Source organism: Melanotaenia boesemani, chromosome 15, assembly GCF_017639745.1.
Source record: "Melanotaenia boesemani isolate fMelBoe1 chromosome 15, fMelBoe1.pri, whole genome shotgun sequence".
Taxonomy (NCBI): Eukaryota; Metazoa; Chordata; class Actinopteri; order Atheriniformes; family Melanotaeniidae; genus Melanotaenia; species Melanotaenia boesemani.
Genome location: NC_055696.1, coordinates 28,274,855 through 28,297,907, shown reverse-complemented (window position 1 = coordinate 28,297,907; position 23,053 = coordinate 28,274,855). Strand labels below are relative to the sequence as shown.

At 40.8% G+C, this 23,053-nt stretch overlaps 1 protein-coding gene across 2 annotated transcripts in view; it reads right to left on the bottom strand.

The window, feature by feature from the left end:
- Window positions 1-23,003, bottom strand: part of klf8 (Kruppel-like factor 8) — a 79,411-nt gene extending 56,408 nt beyond the window's left edge. The window contains exon 1 of one of the 2 annotated variants that reach the window (XM_042007908.1): window positions 22,628-23,003. In XM_042007908.1, coding sequence (XP_041863842.1) covers window positions 22,628-22,654 — 27 coding nt within the window. In that variant the 5' untranslated portion in view covers window positions 22,655-23,003. The remainder of the gene's footprint in view (window positions 1-22,627) is intronic. The other variant, XM_042007907.1, reaches the window with a different exon arrangement.
- Window positions 23,004-23,053: the final 50 nt, after the last annotated feature.

Below are 23,053 nucleotides of genomic sequence, written 5' to 3'. Positions count from 1 at the left end.
AGAAAAAATTCAGATACTAAGAGAGAAATTAAATTTAGACAAGTCTGATTTCTTCAGGTATTTACAAATATGACAATAATACTTTAAAGAAATCCGGAAAAAAGAGGAAACCTTGGAACCTTGGAAAAATAACATAAGGGTAGGATTAAATCTGTTATTTCAAAACTTTACCAAGGTATTATGAAAAGTAGGGGAACCTCTAAAGCATACTTTAGGAAAAGATGGAAGAAAAAACTAAACCTAAAAATAACCAATAGACAATGGGAGGATATGTGTATCTCAGTATTTTCTACATCGTGCTTCGAGGTACTGGCGTGAATTTAGCTGGAAGAATCCTATTAGTTTTTTTATTACCCCCATAATGAAAACATATGCAAACCCAAAGAAACAAAATAATTCTGGAGAGATCACCACATTTTCTGGAGATGTCCAAAATTATATTCGTTTTGGGAAAATACTATGAGCTATGTAAAATCCCACGGACATGCACCACTCTCTATCACAGGTACTTTCTGGATGAGGTAACAGGTAATTATAAATACCTCTTAACAAAAATAACCGTGGCATCTAAAAAAGCAATAACCGTAAATGGTTACAGTCTGGCCCGCCTACGTAAAGAACTGATTGGATACCATGAAAGAAATTCACGAAATGGAAAGATTGACCTAAAGATCTATGAGCCACGATGGGAGACAATGATGGGCTTCACAAAATAAAGAGTTGATCTTATGGTGACTACTGATGGCCCCCTGGAAATGAACCCCCCCTTCTATAAAAGGATATAAAGCATCGGCCAGACCGACAAGCAACCTTAATTCAACCAATAATGTTTGAAACCTATATACCAGGAAACACAAAAAAATGATATGCCTGGCTGATACAATTTGTTTCATGTACTGTGCTGTTCTTATGTTCTTCTAAAAATCCTAATAAAATTTAAGTATTAAAAAAAAAAGCAGGTGTCAAGGCAGCACATGATGCTTAGCTGGTAAAAACCAAGGCTGTGATATGGACACACCAGAACACCATGTCACCCTGGACAAAAAACTGCTGCTTCAACAAGAACTCGTCACTCAGCTGAAGGAGCCAGAATCACTCCACCTTATCAACCACGTCTGGTTGGAAACATCCAGAGCTGCATTTATAGGATTATTTCTGCCTTTTCAAAGTAAAAAGTTGTAGATTTAATCCAGTTGTTTGGATGAAGGGGTAAAACGGACGGACGAAGGCTGCTTTAAAATATGTAAACATTAACATTCCTTGAATGTTGAATGATGTGCTGCATAAAACTTTTGTATTTATTGTGAAATTTAAATATCTTTGTTATGTTTATTCAGTTATTACATATTACAGTGATGCATTTTAGACAGTTAATCTGTAATCTACATGAATATTATGTCTTAAACTGCTCATTAAGCATGTCTATGGCTTAGACTTAGGCTGCTTACTCAAGTTTGATTTTAATTAGCGGATGGAAATTCATTTTGTCTGTTTATGGAGGCATACTGCAATCATGCTGAAAAAAAAGAAAAGATTTATTTTTATAAATTAAACATATGATTTTATAAAAAATATATTTTTTTCTTCATTCGGTTTTTCTGAATTTATAAGACACTTTCAAGTTCCTCAACCATTTTCTCATCAGCAGGAAGAAAATACAGAATAAAAATCTAAATTAATGTCATTTAATATCTTTCAGGATGATCCTTTAGCTGCGGTTGGATTCTTTATATTTTTACTGTAGACCCACGCCTCCACTCTGCAGTAAGAAATGACCAAAGGTGAAATTCCTGCAGCTTGATGAACCACTTTTTAAACATCACTTCTGGAAATTTTCAGGTGTCATCGATTTACAGAGTTGTCATTCTCACACAGTAAGTAGAAAACCATTTAAAAAGGTACAATTTATAAGAACTACAGACATCTAGTTGTAAAGATGGGCTAGCAATTAATTCAAATACAAACACAGTTGTGATTGTACGGTGGCCGTCAGTCACTGTACAGTCTCCAGTGGCCTCAGGTACAGAAATGACTGCAGTACAGGTAACTACCTCAACATTGTGTACATGAGTACCGTCTTCCTCTATGGTCCTTTTCAAAGCTGAATTTATAGCTTCTGCATAAGGTCGGTTAAGGCATCGGCGCCATAGCGTCTGCGTAGGTCCATGGAGGCTTGATACGCACCTCTTCCGGGCCTGACGTGCACCCCTGCTACGCGTCACGAAGTTCTACCTTCTGATTGGTCAGTTTGTGATTACATGCTTCCAGATTTCTTGATCTTCTCATTAAACTTGTGTGGTAACTGCCAATTTTATTTGTTTGTCCTGTAAATTTTTAACAGAAGAACTATTTCTTTGTTTGCTTCTACAAGCTTGTGAAGACATCGAAGTGAACCATTGAAAGAAGCCGATAACAGCCCTACTGCCACCTTCAGATTCAGAAGAGAAACTGCAACACGACGCTGTAACCTTACTCTCATTACTTATCTCTAGCACCTAGCAAACAAAGCAGGCACTGCAGTTTAACGCTTCAAACAGAGTTGTTTGTCCATTCAGAGACACTGTGGTAAAAATGCTGGCACATATGTGGCATCTGCCATGTATATGGGCCCCTTGACAAGAAGATATAAATAGTTCATTCTTAGAGAATGAAAACAGTTATTTTAGTAAAGTGATTCAATACCAATGGAAACAATTTTTGATAAATAATTTTCTCTGGTTGACGTTTGATTTGGTTACAGTCTGCACTTCAAATCTTTCCATTTTCCTTCTCAGTTTCTTCTGGACATATCTTTGGGAATCTTTTTTTGTTTACAGCAACACTACGGATGAAGATATTCTGGACTTTTTTCATAGTTGTTGGATTAAAATTATGTTTAAAACAACGGCTGGTGTACAAACTGTGACTCCAGCTCAAAATCCAACACTGAAATATTTCCAAGATGAAGTCATGTGACCGTGATCAGCTGATTTTGATTAATTCCAAGGCATTTCCAGTTGAATCTTGGTTGGTTGAACTGGAGGTTTCAGAATAAATCTTGCAGGTGTTTGTTTGGACCTTTGGAAGTGAACTAACCCGATAATCTGATCCTTCACCACACACACGCACCCACACACACACATACACCACCCTATCCAACCCCCTCTTCACCACTTCCCTTCTCCTCTTCCTCTTCTTCCGCCCCCACCCCTCGTCTGCCCTCCCACATCCCCCTTTTCTTTTCTTTGTTGCTGCCTTGGCACCGCGGCCGTGGTTACCATGGACACAGGATTCTTTCCCCCAGTTAATGACTGTTCTGCGGTTGGTAGGGGGTCACTCTCCTTCCCCACCACCATCATCACCATCACCAGCGTCACATCAAGGTCTAATCTAAGGTGACACGGCCAATATCCAAACACACACACACACACACGCACATACACAAGCGTGTCAACACAGGCATGCGGCAAACATTCGCATAGAGGAATGTGTGCGTGTCTACGTGTTCACACACTCAAACACACGTACACTTTTGAAGCCCCACCCCTCTCCCACCACCACACACTCATTCACATAATTCACATCACACTTTCCCACTAGAGACACACATTCAGCCCTTACTCAACGCTCCAATAATGAATTATCACTTATAGGCACACACAAACACACACCTCCGCCATGAACATCCGGTACCAGCGCTGCTCCGCTTTTTTTCCCAATCCCAGATTTCCAGCTCTGAATCTGTTTTAATTTCAACCAATCCAGTGTTGTCAGACACTTTAAGCATCACAGCTCTGTGTTAATCAATATGTTCCTTCTCCCCAAGAGAAAGACGCCCTGAACCCCCAAAAGGGCATCTGTTTACTCTCCAGTATCTGAAGCTGCAGGAACCTCTTCCAGGAACTAGGATATTTTGGTGTGAGGGGTGTCCTGTCCTCGACCCCCTGTCCTTTTCTACCACAGGAACCAGAAGTGAAGCACTGAACATTTCTGATTGGTTACCAGCGTCTCAGTTTCTCAGGAACGGTAGTGTGTAACTCTGTGGGGTGAATTGTGATGGATAGCTTACCCTTTAGGTGATCTACAGAGGTTTTCCAGGCATTTAAATAATCCAAGAGGTTTATAATCCAGCCATAAAATGTAGTGTTTATTCTATGGTAAATCCAAAATGGATTAAATAGTACATTAAATTAAATAGTACATATAAATAATTGTAAAGTAGCAAAAACCACCAGGAGGAAAAATACAACAATACACAAATTTAATGATCGATGTGCCAATGGAATGAATCCAATCTAAAGATATCAGCAATCATGGCTCCATCATCTGTCAGACGTTCATTGGAAAGAATACTGGGAATTATTTCTATTTTCTTTGTTCTAACAACCAAACTGTCTAATTTGAGTCTGATAAGGAAAATATAGATATTCAAAGAATATCTAAAAAAAAGATTTTCCCAAAAATATTCATCTATTGATCCTGAATCCAACGGAATGGTGACAGAATTTGTTATATTGTCATACATCAAATCATTACCTGCTGAATCTTTATGATATATCGTAGCCAAATTTTATATTCACATACCTCCTTAACAACTTAGAAAATGTGAATGGAAAGCAGCCCATTAAGTCCACATATATACTCACAGACACACAACACATTTTCAGATGGTCCCTTCGGTCTTATCACGTCATCTGATAATACTAACTGAGACAATGTCTGTGCAGGAAACCGAGCAATTCAACAATTTCCCAAAAAGAAAGCTAGAAGTCACTGAATATCTTGAAAGTTTTCCCACACAGTCTCTACAGCATTTTGGTGTTCATGCAAATTCAGGACATGTGCAAAAGAAATGTGACATTGCAGAAATATGATATGTCTGATCTGCTCAACCCAAAGAAGAAGAAGATAAATTAAACCACCACAGAGGAACGTGGTTGACTTTTTCCCTGAGGAGGTTAACTGTTTTCTAATTCTGCAACATTGGGGTGAAAGACAAACAAAAGTCGTCAACTCAAAACATTTTTCTACAAAATTCCTCCAGAAAATTTCTGAGAAACAAACCACCATGATGGAGGTTAGAACATACAGACCTGCTACAGATGATGAATCAGAAAAATTTTAGCTCCAAAATCCTGCAGGGATTGATTCAGTGAATAACTTGAATACACTCTATGCATGTAAACTGGGACAAGGACAGAGGTGCGAATAAAAGACCAGGTCAGATTCAAACCACAGGTCAACTCAGCTGTGCATGTTTCATCCGATAAAACATTTAACTTTCATTTCATTCCACAGACATGCTAGAAAAGTACTGTTGCTCATGATAATTAGCATGAATTAGCATAATCATTTTATCCAAAAAAAAAACAAAAAAAAAAAAAAACTACAGCACCTTTTTCAACAACAATCATTTCTCTGTTCAAAATGCAGTCAGTCAAGCCAAGCCCAGTTCCATGGAATTACATGACAGGTTTACTCTGATATGATCTCCAGATCAATGATAGGTGTTTAAAGGCGTGGGTGTTAATACACACAATTAACTGTCAGAGTTCTTTGGAAGAGTAGTATGCTGGCAGTAAACTTACCACAACACATTGGAATACTTTCGATATACCAAAGCAGCATTTACATGCCAAACATTGCTCAAATTGATGAACCTAAAACAGATCTAAGGGTCTCAAATTCTTGTTCTGATAACAAACATTGCCCCGGATCTTAAAAACTGGAGTAGATAACATCTATTGTCAGTATACAGAAGCATGTATTTATCTAGGCTGTGAAACGAAAGGAAAAGTAAATAGGAGGCTAGAATTATTATAAAACAGGTTTTCACTGAGATGAACTCCAAAAGAAAGACAAAAGCAAATAAGACTAATGAAGGAAAAGAAAGAAATTTTTAACATACCACAAAGTTCTGTCAAAGCTGTCAGCAGCTTACATGATGAAAGCCCAGAAGTTTTATGACCTTTACATGCACTTAAACTCTCTTCCCCGTTAGGGCTTGCATTGTTTACACCAGAGGACTTGTGGCGTCAGCCCCACAAACAGCCACCACGCCCAGCTCCATTAACAACACAAGCACAGGACACCACCCTGCAAAAATCACTAGCTACAGTGATAAACCCATTAGCCTGTCAGCTAGCAGCGGAGCTGTTAAAAAGCTACTGTCTAAACAGCCACGCATGCATGGAAACATGAACTTTTCTTCACTTTATCCAGGAGGGCTGCATGCGAATCTGTTTTCAGCTTTTTCTTTACTAATCTGGCTACTTTTTTAATGAAACTGACTTTGTTGGCTACCTAATGTAAGATCTAGAAAATGTAGAGATTTGCACGTTGATGTTTACCGTTCTGTCCTCCTTACTGCAAGCCTACATCGTCCACTTTATCAGCTCCACCTGTTTAACTGCTTGTTAACACAAATGTCTACTCAATCAATCACTTGGCAGCAACTCAGTGCATGTAGTCATGCTGAAGGTGACTTGCTGTACAAACCGAGCATCAGAATGAGGAAAAAAGGGGATTTAAGTGACTGAACATGACATGGTTGTTAGTCTGAGTATTTATGAGGATTGTCACACACAACCATCTCTAGGGTTTATAGAGAATGGTCTGGTTCAGAGGTCAGAGGAGAATGGGCAGACAGGTTGGAGATGATAGAAAGACAACAGGAAGTTAAATCAGCACTGGTTCCAACCAAGGTCTGCAGAATAACATCTCTGAACACACAACACATCCAACCTTGAAGCAGATGGGCTACAGCAGCAGAAGACCACACCAGGTGCCTCCTGCCAGCTAAGAACAGGAAACTGAGGCTACAATTCACACAGACTCACCAACACTGGAAACAGAAGATGGAGAAACGTTGCTGGTCTGATGAGTCTCCATTTAAGCTCCACATTCAGATGCTAGGCTCAGAATTTAGTGGAAACCAAATTCTGCCTTGGATCAACGCTTCAGGCTGCTGCTGGTGTAATGGTGTGGGGGATATTTTCTTGGCCCACTTTGGGCCTCTTAGTACCAAAGTTGGTCTGGTTTAACCAAAACTGCCTACCTGAGTATTGTTGCTGACCATGTCCATCCCTTTATGACCACTGTGTAGCATCTTCTGATGCTACTTCCAGCAGGATAATGCACCATGTCACAAAGCTCAGATCATCTCCACCTGCTTTCTAGAACATGACAATGAGTTCACTGGACTCCAACGGCCTCCACAGTCACCAGATCTCAGTCCAGTAGAGCAGCTTTGGGATGTGGTGGAACGGGAGATTCTCTCCATGGATGCAGCCGACAAATCTGCAGCAACTGTGCGATGCTGTCATGTCAACATGAAGCAAAACCTCTGAGGAATATTTCCACCAACTTGTTGAGTCTATGACATCAAGAATTAAGGCAGTTCTGAAGGAAAAAGGGGGTCCAACCCCATACTAGAAGGTGGACCTTATAAAGTGGCTGGTAAGAGTATGTATTACTAAGTGATCAAAGAGAAGGAAAGTGGAACCCTTTTCCATTGTGAAAAGTCTTGGAAGTGCAGTTATCTTCACTTTAAGCACTTATGACAACTATGATATAGATTCTGAGAATCTAAACAAACATGCAAGCCTATATTTTACTTTCCTATCAATTTCTTCCAGATACATGGGACCAATCAAGAGCTAGGAATGGGATTTCATTTAAATTGAGAGTACCAAAAGCATTCTCTATGGGTAAAAACGATCAGTAAGAGTAACAAGCCTCAGAAGGCCTCGCCACATATACATTATAACCATACTTCCACAGGTGCAGCTAATCATTCAATTAGCAACGAGCTATGCACCAAATAAATACTCATGTACTGCCACTTCAGGGCCAGCACAATATGCTGCAAACAGAACGCTGTGGTTTCAAAAGCAAATGATGTGCATCGTGTTCTGCCTCCTGCTGGCTCAACCCAGCTATCCCTCTAGATATCCAGCTATCCCAGAGGGAGGGTATGTCTTGGACAGGTTGCCAGTCTACTGCTGTTCCATTCATATAAAATCTATCATTAACACAAAAACAATCCACTTAGCTGATTTTATTTGAGATTTGTTTGGGAATAAACTTCATAGTAAAGTACTACTAATTCATATGATACCAAATTTAACATGGGCTAATTATCTAGCTCAACCTGAAATGCTTGAATTAAAGAAAACTGGACTTCTTTTTTTGGTTATGAGGACATCACGTGAACTCCCGGGTCCACAGTATCAGTTGTACTGACAGTCTGGTATGAAGTACGAAACGCATGTGAAAGATATGATACTTAAGTCTCCTCATCCATGGAAATTCTTTGTAAACTTGGGCTTTCACACACTTTGAGTCAGCGAACTTGACCATGAACAAGTAAATAACTTCAATATTTACTCAATTTACAAGCATGGGAAGCAGGTAAATGACTTAAACTAGTCCATCAATGGACCGGAGACAGCCAGTCGTGTTAATGAAACCTTTAATTTCTCTAAGGAAATGGTGACCTGTTAACAGTGTTGATGCTGGAATAAAGCAGCTAAGATAGTTTACGTCTAATCAGCTTTATTTCATTTGTTAATTTACATCATCATATCAGTAGATATTTGTTGGAAGAAATGGAGAAAAGAGCAAAAAGAGCATCCAGACTGTTGTCAGTAACAAGTCTAAAAGCCCAGTTCAGTGACGGTATGGGGTTGGATCAGGGTTCTGCAGGTTTTGGGGTTGGATCAGGGTTCTGCAGGCTTTGGGGTTGGATCAGGGTTCAGTGACGGTATGGGGTTGGATCAGGGTTCTGCAGGTTTTGGGTCTGGATCACGGTTCTGCAGGTTTTGGGGTTGGATCAGGGTTCAGTGATGGTATGGGGTTGGATCAGGGTTCTGCAGGTTTTGGGTCTGGATCACGGTTCTGCAGGTTTTGGGGTTGGATCAGGGTTCAGTAATGGTATGGGGTTGGATCACGGTTCTGCAGGTTTTGGGGTTGGATCAGGGTTTAGTGATGGTATGGAGTTAGATCACGGTTCTGCAGGTTTTGGGGTTGGATCAGGGTTCTGCAGGTTTTGGGGTTGGATCAGGGTTCAGTGACGGTATGGGGTTGGATCAGGGTTCTGCAGGTTTTGGGGTTGGATCACGGTTCAGTGATGGTATGGAGTTGGATCACGGTTCTGCAGGTTTTGGGGTTGGATCAGGGTTTAGTGATGGTATGGAGTTGGATGACGGTTCTGCAGGTTTTGGGGTTGGATCAGGGTTCAGTGACGGTATGGGGTTGGATCAGGGTTCTGCGGGTTTTGGGGTTGGATCAGGGTTCAGTGATTGTATGGAGTTGGATCACGGTTCTGCAGGTGTTGGGGTTGGATCAGGGTTTAGTGATGGTATGGAGTTGGATGACGGTTCTGCAGGTTTTGGGGTTGGATGACGGTTCTGCAGGTTTTGGGGTTGGATCAGGGTTCTGCAGGTTTTGGGGTTGGATCAGGGTTCAGTGATGGTATGGAGTTGGATCACGGTTCTGCAGGTGTTGGGGTTGGATCAGGGTTCAGTGATGGTATGGGGTTGGATCAGGGTTCTGCAGGTTTTGGGGTTGGATCAGGGTTCAGTGATGGTATGGAGTTGGATCACGGTTCTGCAGGTGTTGGGGTTGGATTAGAGTTCTTTTTCTTTTCTACAGTTCTTTCTCTCTTTCCCATCCAGCCGTGACTTCGTCAGGCAGCCTGTCAGCTAATGATGTGTCTCAGGTTTGTTTGGAGTGAACAGACTCTAAAGTTCGGTTGATGCCAGAATCATGAAACATACAAGGATGACAGATTAGCACATTGAGGGAGTCTGAGTTAAACTGTCACTTCGATGTATAGTCAACACAGATGGCCACCAAGCTGCAAGCTGTTCTTGTTTGGGTGTGCATGTAAACAAGCTTGTTTTCTTCCTTTTTTACCACCACCTTTTATCACTTCCTATTCCTCCACCATCCACCTGCTCTCTCCTCTTGGTGATGGAAAGACCAGTTCAAGACTGGAAAGGAAGAAAGAGAAATCAGAGAATGACAAGAAGAGTCAGGGTATCTTTTATCCATACTGCTACCAGCTAGGTGTCTCTGAAACTCATTCAGACCAGCCTTTTATTCTGAGGAACCCTTAAAACCCCAAGACACTTATAGCTATTTTTGGTCCCCCTGGTTATTTTATTACTGTAAAAAATGCATGCAGAAGCTCAACCCTTTTAATCCCAGTCAACATCAAGACATTTATTTCAGGACAGCATCAGTCGTCAGAATTTATTACTAACAGAACTTTACAGAAATAACACACAGATCAACAGTGACCAAGATGTTTCTCATCTGCACATCATTCTCTCAAGTCTTGGCTTTCAGAAGAAAAATATTGGCATTAAAACAAACACACAACAGAAACTATTCACATATTTAAACTTTTTCTCCAGCTGTTTTTCTGGTAGTTATAGTTATTTATGTAACTATTTGCATACTAATAGTTTCAAAATAAACTCATCTGTTTTTTAGCCCCATCATGCATCAACTTCTTCTTGGCTTTATTTCAGCCACAGAGGAGCATTATTTTTCTTCTTTTTAGACACACATAGAACTTTCTGCTCACTGGTTGATCTTTGGCTGCTCCTGATTGGTCATTACCATCAATTTAAACCATCTGAGTGGTGAAAAGTTTTACAGGAAGTAGCTTAATCCTAATTTTTAGGTCAGAATAGAGGTCTCTTAGCAACATAGTGGTGATACTGATCTTTTTTTTTATAATGAAAATGTAATAAACAATAATGTTATCATTGTGGATTTACTATACAGAGCCTCTGAATAGACATTACGTTTTGTGGCCGGATTATAAATCTTGTGGGTGGGATATAAAACCCTGGAAAACTTCCATAGATCCCCTAAAGCAGTGGTTCCTACCCTGGTGTACCTAGATCCCCAAAGGGGGTCCCCCCCAAAGAGCACAGGGGGTTCTCAACGCTTTGACTGTTCAGAGCTAGTGTGATCTGAATTAAGGCCATGTCCACACAGAGACGAGTAAAGGTGTATTCATTTAAGTTTTTATTTTATCATTTGTTTCATTCCCATGGAACCAGTGTTTTGGGAGCCTGATAACACTAATTTAGCACTACTTCATTAACGAGACATGTCTGAGAAATGCCACAGTGCAGATGATTGATCTTGATTTTGAAGAATAAAAAAAAAAATAAGACTATATGTTGGTTATTAGCTTAACTTTGGTTTTTATCAAAGGAAAGGCGTCAGCCAGAATTAATAGTTTCTGGTGAGAATCAGCTAATGAAAGCATAAAATCCAGCACGGGTGGGAGAACACCGCTTTTGGTAGTTGCTTGAAGGGGAATCTCAGGGAAAAGAAAAGTTGGGAACCACTGCCCTAAAGGATTACATATCCATCACAATTTACCCCACAGAGTTACACACTACCATTCCTGAGAAAGTGTTGAAGAAATCAGCAATATAGCAATATAATAAGTTTTATGGAAAAAATATACTGTTGGTGTCTGCACTCACTTCATAGGATGCAAATGAGTTTATTCACCTATTAAAAAAACATATCAAAAAAACTGTTTAATCAATTCTAAATGACCAATAACTTCTTCTTCTGTTTCATGCTGAAAATAAAAACCTATTTCAAAAAGTCACTTTGGACTACAGATAATAATTGTCCGTCTTCTCATGAGCGATTAATCCTCAGTTGCCTACACTGGGATTAAGAACGGCGAAGTCATCTTCCAAAGTCAAAGACTGAGAAAAGCGATCAGAAAGACGACTCCTGCATCGGCTGGGAGAAGATGGAGAAATCAGTCGTTGGTGAACAATGAAGCAAAGTAATCCTCCTCCAAAACCTCAAATGCTTTTGTAGCAGGTTATCTGACTGAGGCTGCAATGGCAGAAGCTCTGAATCACATTCTTTTCTGTTACGCTAATTAGCCAGTCAGTGAAAGCAGCATTTTGGTCGGCACAAATTCATTTCAGTGTCACCTCCAGATGGTGGAAATGTGTAGTAGTGAAAATAAGCGGGAGGAGGAGGACAGCCTGCAATAGACAGAGCTGCAGTGAGCTTCTTATCCTTGTACTGCGGCAGTCTGTGCATCCTGTAACTGAGTCAAATCACGACTGGAACTGAATCCCTGTTCCATTCTTGCTGGTTGTTTACTGATCTGACCAAAACTGTACCTCTCCGATACTGTGGATTTATCTAAAAGGATCATTTTAAAACAACACATGCAGCAGGAGGATGTAATACACTCCAAAATACAGTTTCTATGGAGTTAGCCTGGACTTGTCTGTGTTAACTTAAAAAGAAAAGGGATTTTCTTCTTTTCAGCTTTCCAGTTTAGGGGTAGTGAAGAGTTTGGGAAAGGCTGTCACAAGGTGGATCTAGCAAGGCTCTTGTGGTATTTGTAGTGAAGCTTTAAGGGCTTTACAACTGAATTTGGTTTGAATTTTGGTATCATGACGAAGAATCAGCCTACTCTTCTCGCTCTGCCTTCACCACATAAACAGCGTTGTGTCTCTATAAATAGCCCCAAAGCCCTGGGGCAGGCCAGCCTGAACAAGACAGCCCAGCAAACACAGAAGAAGAAGAAGAAAAATAAGAGAGAGATACAGTGACACCATCAACAACTTGACTTCCTGCTCTGCACTGCTTGGCTGGATCCAGGGCAAGAAAAGCCTCCTCAGGAAGCTGCAAGGCTACACTACAGCAAATAAGTAATGCTCCTGCCTGAACTCTGCACCGTGGACCAATAAGCATCAAGATCACACAGCATCCTTCATGTAAAACAGGAAGTCCCCATCCATCTCTTGGAAAGATTACACCCACATGAGGAAGACTGAACATCTTACCTTCCTCCTTCTCTTTCTGTACTTCTCTCCCCCCAAAACCTTTGAACCTGGCTGTGAAGCTCCCATATACCCACAAAAGCAGGAAGATTGGCGATTGATATGAAGGATGAAGCCCTATGACTGCCGCTGGTAATCTGGATCAGCCTAGGGAAGTTAGATGGGTTTGATATCAGACAGAGGAATCTCTGTTTTTATAAACAGAAACTGTTTCTTTCTCAATCAGTTGTTTCCAAAATATCATTTTTGCTGCAGCATTGAACTGCATCAGATCACTGTGGACCAGGTTTGGTAGACACAAGCAAAATTTCAGTTTGTGTCTGTAAAATGTGATCTGAAAACAGCTAAATGTGCACTAGAGCTTTCGTGTAACACTGAATTGAAACATAAAAGTCAAGAAAGTTGTCTTACAAACCAGTTCATTCAGTGTTTCTTACAGGAAGCAGGTACATGTTATACACAAATATCTGATCAGCCAGTCACCTGGCAAAACATGTGTGTTTTAGAGTATTTCAGAACCTGCTGATCTATTGGTATTTTTACACACAACAATCTCTAGGGTTTACAGATAATGATCTGGAAAAAATTAAAAATATCCAGTGAGCAGCAGTTGTCTGGACCAGAATGTCTTGTTGATGTCAGAGGTCAGAGCAGAATGGGCAGACTGGTTGGAGATGATAGAAAGACAACAGGAAGTCAGATAAGCACTGGTTCCAACCAAGGTCTGCAGAACAGCATCTCTGAACACACAACACGTCCAACCTGGAAGCAGATAGGCTACAGCAGCAGAAGACCACAGCAGATAACATGCCACCTACATACGCTGTTGAGGCTTCTTCCCTCACAACAGAAAGGTACCGCAGATCCTTCCTTCCCTCTGCTGTCTGCCATAACCAGACCTGCTCCCAGCAAAGCTGATCCTACAAACCCCCCACACCAACACCAACCCCAAAACAAAGCTCATCATTGGGCAATTTCTGATCAAAATAACTACATATTCATATTTATACTTATGTGTTCAATAACTATCACTTTGCATTACAGGTGCCTCCTGTCAGCTAAGAACAGGAAACTGAGGCTACAATTCATACAGACTCATCAACATTGGACAATAGAAGATGGAGAAACGCTGCTGGTCTGATGAGTCTCTATTTCAGCTCCACATTCAGATGCTAGGCTCAGAATTTAGTGGAAACATCATGAAAACATGAATCCATCCTGCCTTGGACCAACACTTCAGACTGCTGCTGGTGTAATGGTGTTGAGGATATTTTCTTGGCCCACATTGAGCCTCTTAGTACCACCATGACATGGTTTAACCACCACAGCCTACCTAAGTGTTGTTGCTGACCATGTCCATCCCTTTATGACCACATTGAAGCATCTTCTGATGCTACTTCCAGCAGGATAATGCACCATGTCACAAAGCTCAGATCATCTCCACCTGCTTTCTAGAACATGACTATGAGTTCCCTGGACTCCAACGGCCTCCACAGTCACCAGATCTCAATTCAGTAGAGCAGCTTTGGGATGTGGTGGAACGGGAGATTCTCATCATGGATGCAGCACCTGTGTGATGCTACCATGTTGATATGGAGCAAAACCTCTGAGGAATGTTTCCAACACCTTTATGAAAATATCACATCCAGAATTAAGGCAGTTCTGAAGGATAAAGGGGTCCAACCCCATACTGGCAAGGTGGACCTGATAAAGTGGACAGTGGGTTTACATCTCAACAATGAATAATCACAATAATAATGATAATAATAACAATGGATTAATTTATATAGCCCTTTTCAAGGCGCTTTACATTGTATCCATTAATCACACACTCCTCATTCATTTAAGGTCAGACTGACAGAAACATGACAGCCAATCCGCACCAACAGCTTCTCCAACCACGACCATGTGTTGATTCATCCACATTCATACACCAGTGATGCCGACACTGAATGCTTTTTATTTAGCCAGGGTTTTTCACTCACTTAGCTTCTCCTGCTAAAGATGTTACAGAGAGAGAGAGATGCAAGGAAGAGATGTAAGGATGCAGGAGGAAAAATGCCCAAACCAAAAAGTCACCCCATTCAGAAGTGTGACCCATTATCCCACATTGTGGAGTAATTACACACTCTGACATGAAGACCCAGTGTTCAATAGGCATCAAATACATCTGCGGTTTAAGACAAACCATGCTTAGAAGACACAGCTGTGCCTCACGTCATGTTTAATTGAAGTTGGTTTGAAATGACAGCTCTGAAGAGAGGATGTTTTATGTTGTTAAATGCCTGTCACCTCACCTCCTCTCTGCTCATGCCTGTCCTCTACTCCTCTGCTCGCATCTCTGATGGGAGGGATTAGGATATAGTGTAAACATTCCTCCTCTTTAGAGTCTCAAACCACTTATTTTTCCTACTTAAGTTGTAATAACCAGGTCTAACTTTAACACTTTAACACATTTTGGTTGCTAGAAGAAAGAAAATGAAAACAATTTGACATGATCTTCCTGAACAACATCTGACAGATGATTACTGGATCCATGTTCATTGTGGGTCGATGTTATTGGCTCATTAATCAGTAAATCCATTGCATTAGATTGTTATGCCCCCACAAATATCTAACATTTCTGTACAGTCCCATCTCCTTGATGGGTCCTTTAGTGGAAGTATTAATGCCTCCTCTTAAAATATTTGGTTAGAATTGCTTAAAACTACAAGTTTTACAGGTCATTATATGATTTGGATTAATATAACTCCTTGATGAACCAAAAAAAAACCTGGAAACGTGCATGTCTGAACAGCTGTTTGTCTCCAGTCTGGTGACATTTACCTCCAAACTGGTTCTCGTTAATTCTTTGATTCAGTGACTGAACAACCCGCCAAAACTCCACCCACCGGCAATTACCGCTGTGATGACTAACGCACCCACTCCATCCCTCACTATTATTTATCTCCTCTGCCTCACCCACATCCAGACAGGCAGCCAGCTGGCCAACTAACCAGATATGTACCCAGCTACCTGATGGAAGCTCAGTTCTGATTTCATCTAACCTCAGTGAAGAGTCAAGTTTATCCATGAGGATGTAGAGAAGGAAGTGGCTAAAACTCCAACCCCTTAATGTCACTGAGTGAGTAACTGAAGCTTATTGAGATGTCCATGATGTCCATATCGTGAATTAGTCTGAGTATGAGCAGCACATAAAACAGAAAATGGAAAAGTGCAGCGAGTGGGTTAGCCAGGATACCTCCACACCACCTGGAGAACACATACAGGATGCTCATTAGGAGCATGCTAAGCTCAGCCAGTGAAGCGTGATCCTCCTAATCTCCAGGTCACAGGTGCCATTAAATTACAAAAATGTATCCCTGGATGCTTCATTTCAAAGAATCCATTTTTGACACACAACACACACCTCATTCTTCTTCTTTGTGGTCTTGTTTTGCTTTTTATTTACTTATTTATTCCTTTTTTTTTTATTTTAAGTGTACTTTGCCTCCCTTAACCCTTAAGACTCCACCAGATCACTGAGAACTATTGCTTATATTGTCAACTTCGGGGTGTAGATAGTGATGGATAGCTTACCCTTTAGGTGATCTACGGACGTTATCCAGGCATTTATATGCGATCCAGGAGGTTTACTATCCAGCTACACAACATAGTGTTTATTCAGAGACTCTATATGATAAATCCACAATGAGTGATCCACGATAACATCATTATTTGTCATAAATACAAGTAATTAAAAATTTTAAGATCATTATATCTCTATTATTATAGTTTCTAAATGACTTTATAACTCTACTCAGACAGCTAGGCAGCAACAGCTGCTTCTCTGGGACAATTTCTGATGTCTTTCCATCTTGGCTTGTGTTAACACTCACATTTTTTATGTAAAACCTTCAGGATTTTCACATTTCAGGGTTCAAATTTACACCTACCAACCTGCCAGATGTGGTTTAAAATTAATTTTGGTATAAATAAAAACTTACAGCCACTTTGGCTGGTGATCAGTCAGTGATGTATGTTTGAAGAGAATGAGGAGAGAATCAAATATTCAGCTTCCTGCTGCTCAGGAGTCAGGGGGAGGACTTAGGTTTGATGGACACATCAAGCTGCCAATCATATGCTAGAAAAATTTGGATCATACCATTACATGAATGAAAGAAGGGGCCAGACACTCTGAAGACAGTGTAGTGGCAACAAAGGGAAACAGTGAAGCCGCATTTAAATGCAAACACATCAAGGAAAAAGTGAAAAAAAATTTGCTAAAACCCACAAATCATCAGCATCTGGTTGAATTTCACTGATAGACGGAAAAGATGAGGGCAGAATTTTTTAAATAAAATATCTATTTTATTTGATTTTAATTTATTTGACATAGTCACAAACATTTCTAACTGATGCCATGCAAAGAGTTTGTAGCCAAAACTAATTCTCAACTCCTGTCCCTGGTTGGGCCTTTCTACACCACATGAAAATACAATGACACATTACAAAACCTGTATAAAACTTGCCATTCAAATAATGTTTTTTATGTAAACACACACACACAAAAGAAATGCTTACTATCACATGAACCATTTGTAATTGCTAAATTAGGCTAAAAGCTCTGAGTGATATTAAATGTAGAACCATTATGGAGCTAGGAAAGTGTACTCTTCTAAGGGGGCTAAATCTTTGAGAAGAGCCAGACCTCCGAACACAAAGCAAATCACCACCTTTCCCATCAACATTATTCCATCATGCATCGTACGACCATTGGCTGTGTGGTTACTTCAGCCTGTGTGGTGTCATTCATGAGCAAAATGTAAATGAATGAGAAAAGAAATTTAAAAGAAACTACTAGGTTGGTTAGTAACTGGTTAGTAACTGGTTAGTAAGTTACTTTGAGTCTTGCTGGAAGAGAGAACATTAAGAGAATCTTCTTAGTGTTGTTTAGCATTTTCATAAAAAGAGTACAAAAAAACTATTTAAAGAATAATTAAAGGCATTTAATTGCACTTTTAATCTGGATTATTTTTTATGGAAAAAAAGGGGGTTTTCTCCGCCGGATGGCCAGGCTCTCCCTCAGAGATAGGGTGAGAAGCTCGGTGATCTGGGAGGGGTTCAGAGTGGAGCCGCTACTCCAGAGGAGCCAGATGAGGTGGCTCGGGCATCTGGTCAGGATGCCTCCTGGACACCTCCTTGGTGAGGTGTTCCGGGCACGTCCCACCGGGAGGAGGCCCCGGGGAAGACCCAGGACATGTGGGGCGGACTACATCAGACTACAACTTCCCTACTTCGGTACCTGCCCCCGCGACCCGACTCCAGATAAGCAGCAGAAAATGGACGAAAAAAAAAAAATCAGTCCAGTGGAAATTCTGATTGGCTAGTAACTTTAGGAATCTACCAACCACATTGGCTGCTGGTCAAAAAAGTTCATTTAGAGCTCTGACTGCATGTGTCAACGTGGATGACACAACAATCTCCATAATCAAGCTTTGTTCAGCATAATTAATCAATACCTCCCATGTGGCATCACTTCCCTTTTTCTGTCTCTCTCTCTCTCTCTCTCTCTCTCTCTCTCTCTCTCATACACACACACACACAAACACACACACACACACAAAAGCAGACTTTGTATTCACTGCTGACTGCTGAAGCCCAGCCAAGGACCGATTGGTTGCTCCTGTTCTCACATCTACATCACAGCTGCTCCACACCTTCTGTGTAGAAACCACGGCGCATGCTCAGTCATGCAGGATCACTACGCTGCTATCAGTTACCTACAGGTCCAATAACAAACAGCTGGGACAATGATGACAGGAAATCAATTTCTTCTCCCACGTGTCAAAAACTATTATCTAGGTGAGCGGTGAGAGTATAAATACAGAAAATAAGAAAAAATACTGAATACTGAGCAAGAAAGTCCACAAATTTAAAAAAAAAATATCCAAACATCTCTGTATGCCTCACCCTACCACACAGAATGTGAGGAGTTATATTTTCTGGTTTGTTTGGAACAAAATAACCAGAAATGTGTGGATCGGCATTGTATTTAGTCCAAAATACCTCTCCATTACCAAGCAAACCTCATAAAAGTACAGAAAAGCTCCAGCGATAACCTCACAGGGCACATCCAGATCTGGTGTGTGAAGATGAAATGCAAAGAAAGTCATAAACTTTGACCTACAAAGATAAAGTCTCTGCACTGCTGCTAATAAGCGGAAAAACAAACATCCAGAGTTCTTTTCAGGCTTCGCCTGACGGAAGAATAACGCTGTTTCTAACTGCACTGCTTTGAACTTTAGTTTTCATCATGTTTTAGCCTCAAGTATCAACTTGTGGCACAAGTAAAAGAACATAGCTGCACTTATCCAAGTGCTCCATTTGCACATTTCTAACCTGCTGAAGTGCAACAGTGGCTGAAAGTTCCTGCAGATTAAGTGTATTTGGTAAATTAAGTGCTTGTGACTCACATGCTGTTCATACGCATTTCCAGAGGTAGTGAAATGTACCACAGATCATTAACATCCCTCCCTGTTTAATGAATTTATTTGAGGCTAATTAGAATTGTCAACAACAAAACACCTTGCTTGGCTTGTTGCAGACAGAAAACTTCTTTCCAAATTCTTAAAGTGCAGTCTTCTTCAGTCACAAGGCTACAGGCAGATCTATTGGTTTCCATTTTGTGTTAAAAGGCCTTCATTGAGCAAAGTAGTCACATGTTTGCCCTGGAGTCCAAAGTACTTTGACTATTCATACAGATTTTACTAAACAGATATTCGAGCAGGGTACAGCTACTGTATCCTGTGTCACTATTAACATTTAACTGGAAGCAAAGCTGGGACACAGAAGCTTTGTATTAAAAAAAAAAAAAGTTGTTACCTTATTACATGTTGATGTTAAAAACAACACATGCCTGTTAAAGTGAGATAACTCAAAACTTCCTGTTCAATATATGATTTCAGTCAGTGGAAAGACCCAGAACAAAGTTTACTTCAACTTCCACAGCAACTCCATCACTGAGAAATGTTAGTTTATTTCCCTCCACCTGCCTTAGTTCTCCTTAGCATAGTTATCATTTAATGTTACAGTCTGGTGTCAGTTCCACTGAATGACAAACAAATACCGGTGAAGTTATCATAAGTGTCCTCTGACAATAATAAAAAATAATTAAACACTTCTTGAAACTGAAATGAAGTCACATCAGAAAACTCAACCTGGGTTTGACAGGAATGAACACATCTGAACTGAATATTTGTGCGTATTTTGGATTCGTAAGAATGGAACGCCAATGGAAGGGTCCCAGAAAAGTAGGGCGGCTCGGATCAGATGTCTGGCACCCCTCCCGGTTTCTTCCTGCAGAAACGAGCCGGACCTGTTGGTAGAAACAGGGCTATACTTCGCTTCTTACCACAGGATTCCACTAGGGGGCGCATCGGAGAACTCAGACCAGATAGAGTTGCTAAATTTGTAGGGTGTAAACAAAACAATAAACATGGTGACAATAGAGGTGGTTTGTGTTTGGTTATTTTTGAGGTCACAGCATAATAAACAGCAGCAGCGGTATCTTTAGCCCCTTTACCACCACAGAAACTTTTCTTCATTTACCCAGGATTTTAAAAAACCTTGGTGCATTTCCACCAACACCTGGGTAAATAACTTTCCTTTGACCCAAATAAAATGTTTAGATAGTATTTAAGAACCTTAAACCAAGCATACCATGTCTGGTCTTCAAAACCTTCCATCATTTTTACCATTATCGACCCTGAGGCCATACAACTGGTCAACTGGTCTCTACACTGCCCCCTACTGGTTACTCACATGTTGCAGCTTGCAAACCGTTGATTTCTGAGGATGTGCACAAACAACACTTCAAACGCAAAATACGTGAGGCAGCCATGATAAACACATTTGTGCAATTCAAAACAAGTTATTCTCAGCTTTAGTGATCATACAGGCTATCTACAGCTTCCTTTATGACTTCTCAATACACCTTTACTTGCATCAACGTCTTATAACCAGCTGCTAGTTACTAGTTAACCTTGTCACATTTAATAAAATAAATTTAATAACAATAAAAGCATAAGGAAAAAAGGTCAGTTCAGTTTATACTCCGTGTTCCTGACTTTGCCAAATGAGTTTATGGCACCTGGTCCTCTGAACTGGCCTGTCTGCAGTCCATGGGACAACATTCCTCTTCTAAAACTCCAGTAACTGGTCTCATCGCTTCCCAGACGTTTCCAGACAGCTATTAAAAGAAGAGGGGATGCTACACCATGCTAAACATCATCCTGGAACTACTTTTTACAGACGTGCTGCTGCCATCAGACTCAAAATGAGCTCATATTTTCCATGAAATGGTGAAATGTCTCAGTTTCAACATCTGATATGTTTTTTTATGTTCTATTGGAAATAAAATACGGGTTTATGAAATTTGTAAATTATTGCATCATGTTTTTGTTTACAGTCCCAACCATTTCAGAATCAGGGTTTGCAACTTTTCTCGTTTTACTTTGAGATAGTATTTTTTATGTTCATACTTGAAACATAAAACACCTACCCTCCAGTCACCCTTAAAGCTGTGTTACACAAACTTCATTAACTGTTTAAAATGATGGTCTGAAATTTCAATGTAATTAAATTTCATGCTAAATCGTTGCCGTGTTATGAAGCATTTTTCTAAAATTCTGCCTCAAGTTTAGAGCCAGATTGTCAGAGACTGGTGAACCTCTCCCCATCTTTACATCTGAGAGACTCTGCCTCTCTGAAATGCTCCTTTATGTTACTGACCTGTTACCAAATAACCTCTTCAGTAGTCAAATGTTCCTCCAGTTATTTTTTATTTGTACCAATTACTTTTCCAGCCTTTTGTTGCTCCTGTTCCAACTTTTTACAGGCGTGTTGTTGCCGTCAGATTCACAACCAGCTCATATTTTCCACAAAATGGTAAAATGTCTCACTTTCAACACCTGATATGTTTTTTTATGTTCTACTGGGTATAAAATATGTGTTGATTAGATATGAAAAACACTGAATTCTGTTTTTATTAAAATTTCATACAGTCACAGCTTCTTTGAAGCCACAAACCCACAATGTGCACCACTGTCTTCATCTTCTCCCTCTAAATGAAATGAATGAAAAACACTTATTTTATCCCAGAGGCAGATTTCAAACCATCACACAAACAGATGCTTCCATCCCTGCATCCTATCTCTGCGCTAACGCACCAAGTTTAACTTAATTTGAGAGTCTTTTGTTTAAGCAGGTGTCATTTCTACAATTCAGGAGCTGGGCCTGTGCATGTAAGTGGAAGCAGTGCACCTGGCTGCTTCCGAGAGCTGTGTGTTTCTGTTTGGAAAAAGGCTGCTGGCCCTTTAAAAGCTAAGATGGTGTCCTACAAGCTGCAGTTGCTGCCTTCCGTTTCCTTCCTGCCTCCCTGAGATCACAGAGCATTTCAAATTGAACCTGAACTACTATCACAGAGAGAGAGAGAGAGCGAGAGAGCGCGCGAGAGAGAGGAAGAAAGCCAGATATAGAGGAGGCGCAGAGGCTTCCGTGACATGACAGTGCTCCCAGTGTGATGCTCTTGCCATGCAATGAGGTCGCTGTTACAAAACTCATCTACTTATTTGCAAAATCAGCTGCCTTATTTGTAGAGATGCACTTGTCTGATACAGACGCACAGGTCTCACTGACATCCATATCTGTCACATGTTCAGCTGACAATGTCAGCTCTGCTTGTGTACAGGCAGATCACCCACACAGGTAAATGTCTCTTTCCGCCACTGAGCAGGGCAAAGCCAATAACGTGCACTTACTTTCTTGTTACGGGTCTCCGTGTGCATCTCGGTTGCCGGAGCGGTGCAGCGGCGGAGGGGTGGAGCAGCAGGAGCAGGAGGGGGTCGGTCGGGGCTTTGGGTGTAGCACTATCTGAATAAGAACTGTCAGGGAGAGCAGAGGGTTTGGGGGGCTAGTTTTCCACCTTTACAGTAATTTTTTCGGGATATAAGAGCACGATCCCTGCCTCTTCCAGTGTGTCTATTCAGTTCATATCCGCAGCGTCGAAGGCTCCCTGAGCTCCCCCCAAATATCGGCAAGTCTCTCTGTGTCTCTCCCTCTCTGTCGGCTTGTTGTTGCCGTGTATTCAAGGGCTGGGCTCTCTCTCTCTGCCTTTTCCTCCTCCGCCTCTCCCTGCTTGTGACCCCACCCTGCGTCCCCACCCCTCATCTCTCTGTCAGTCAGGA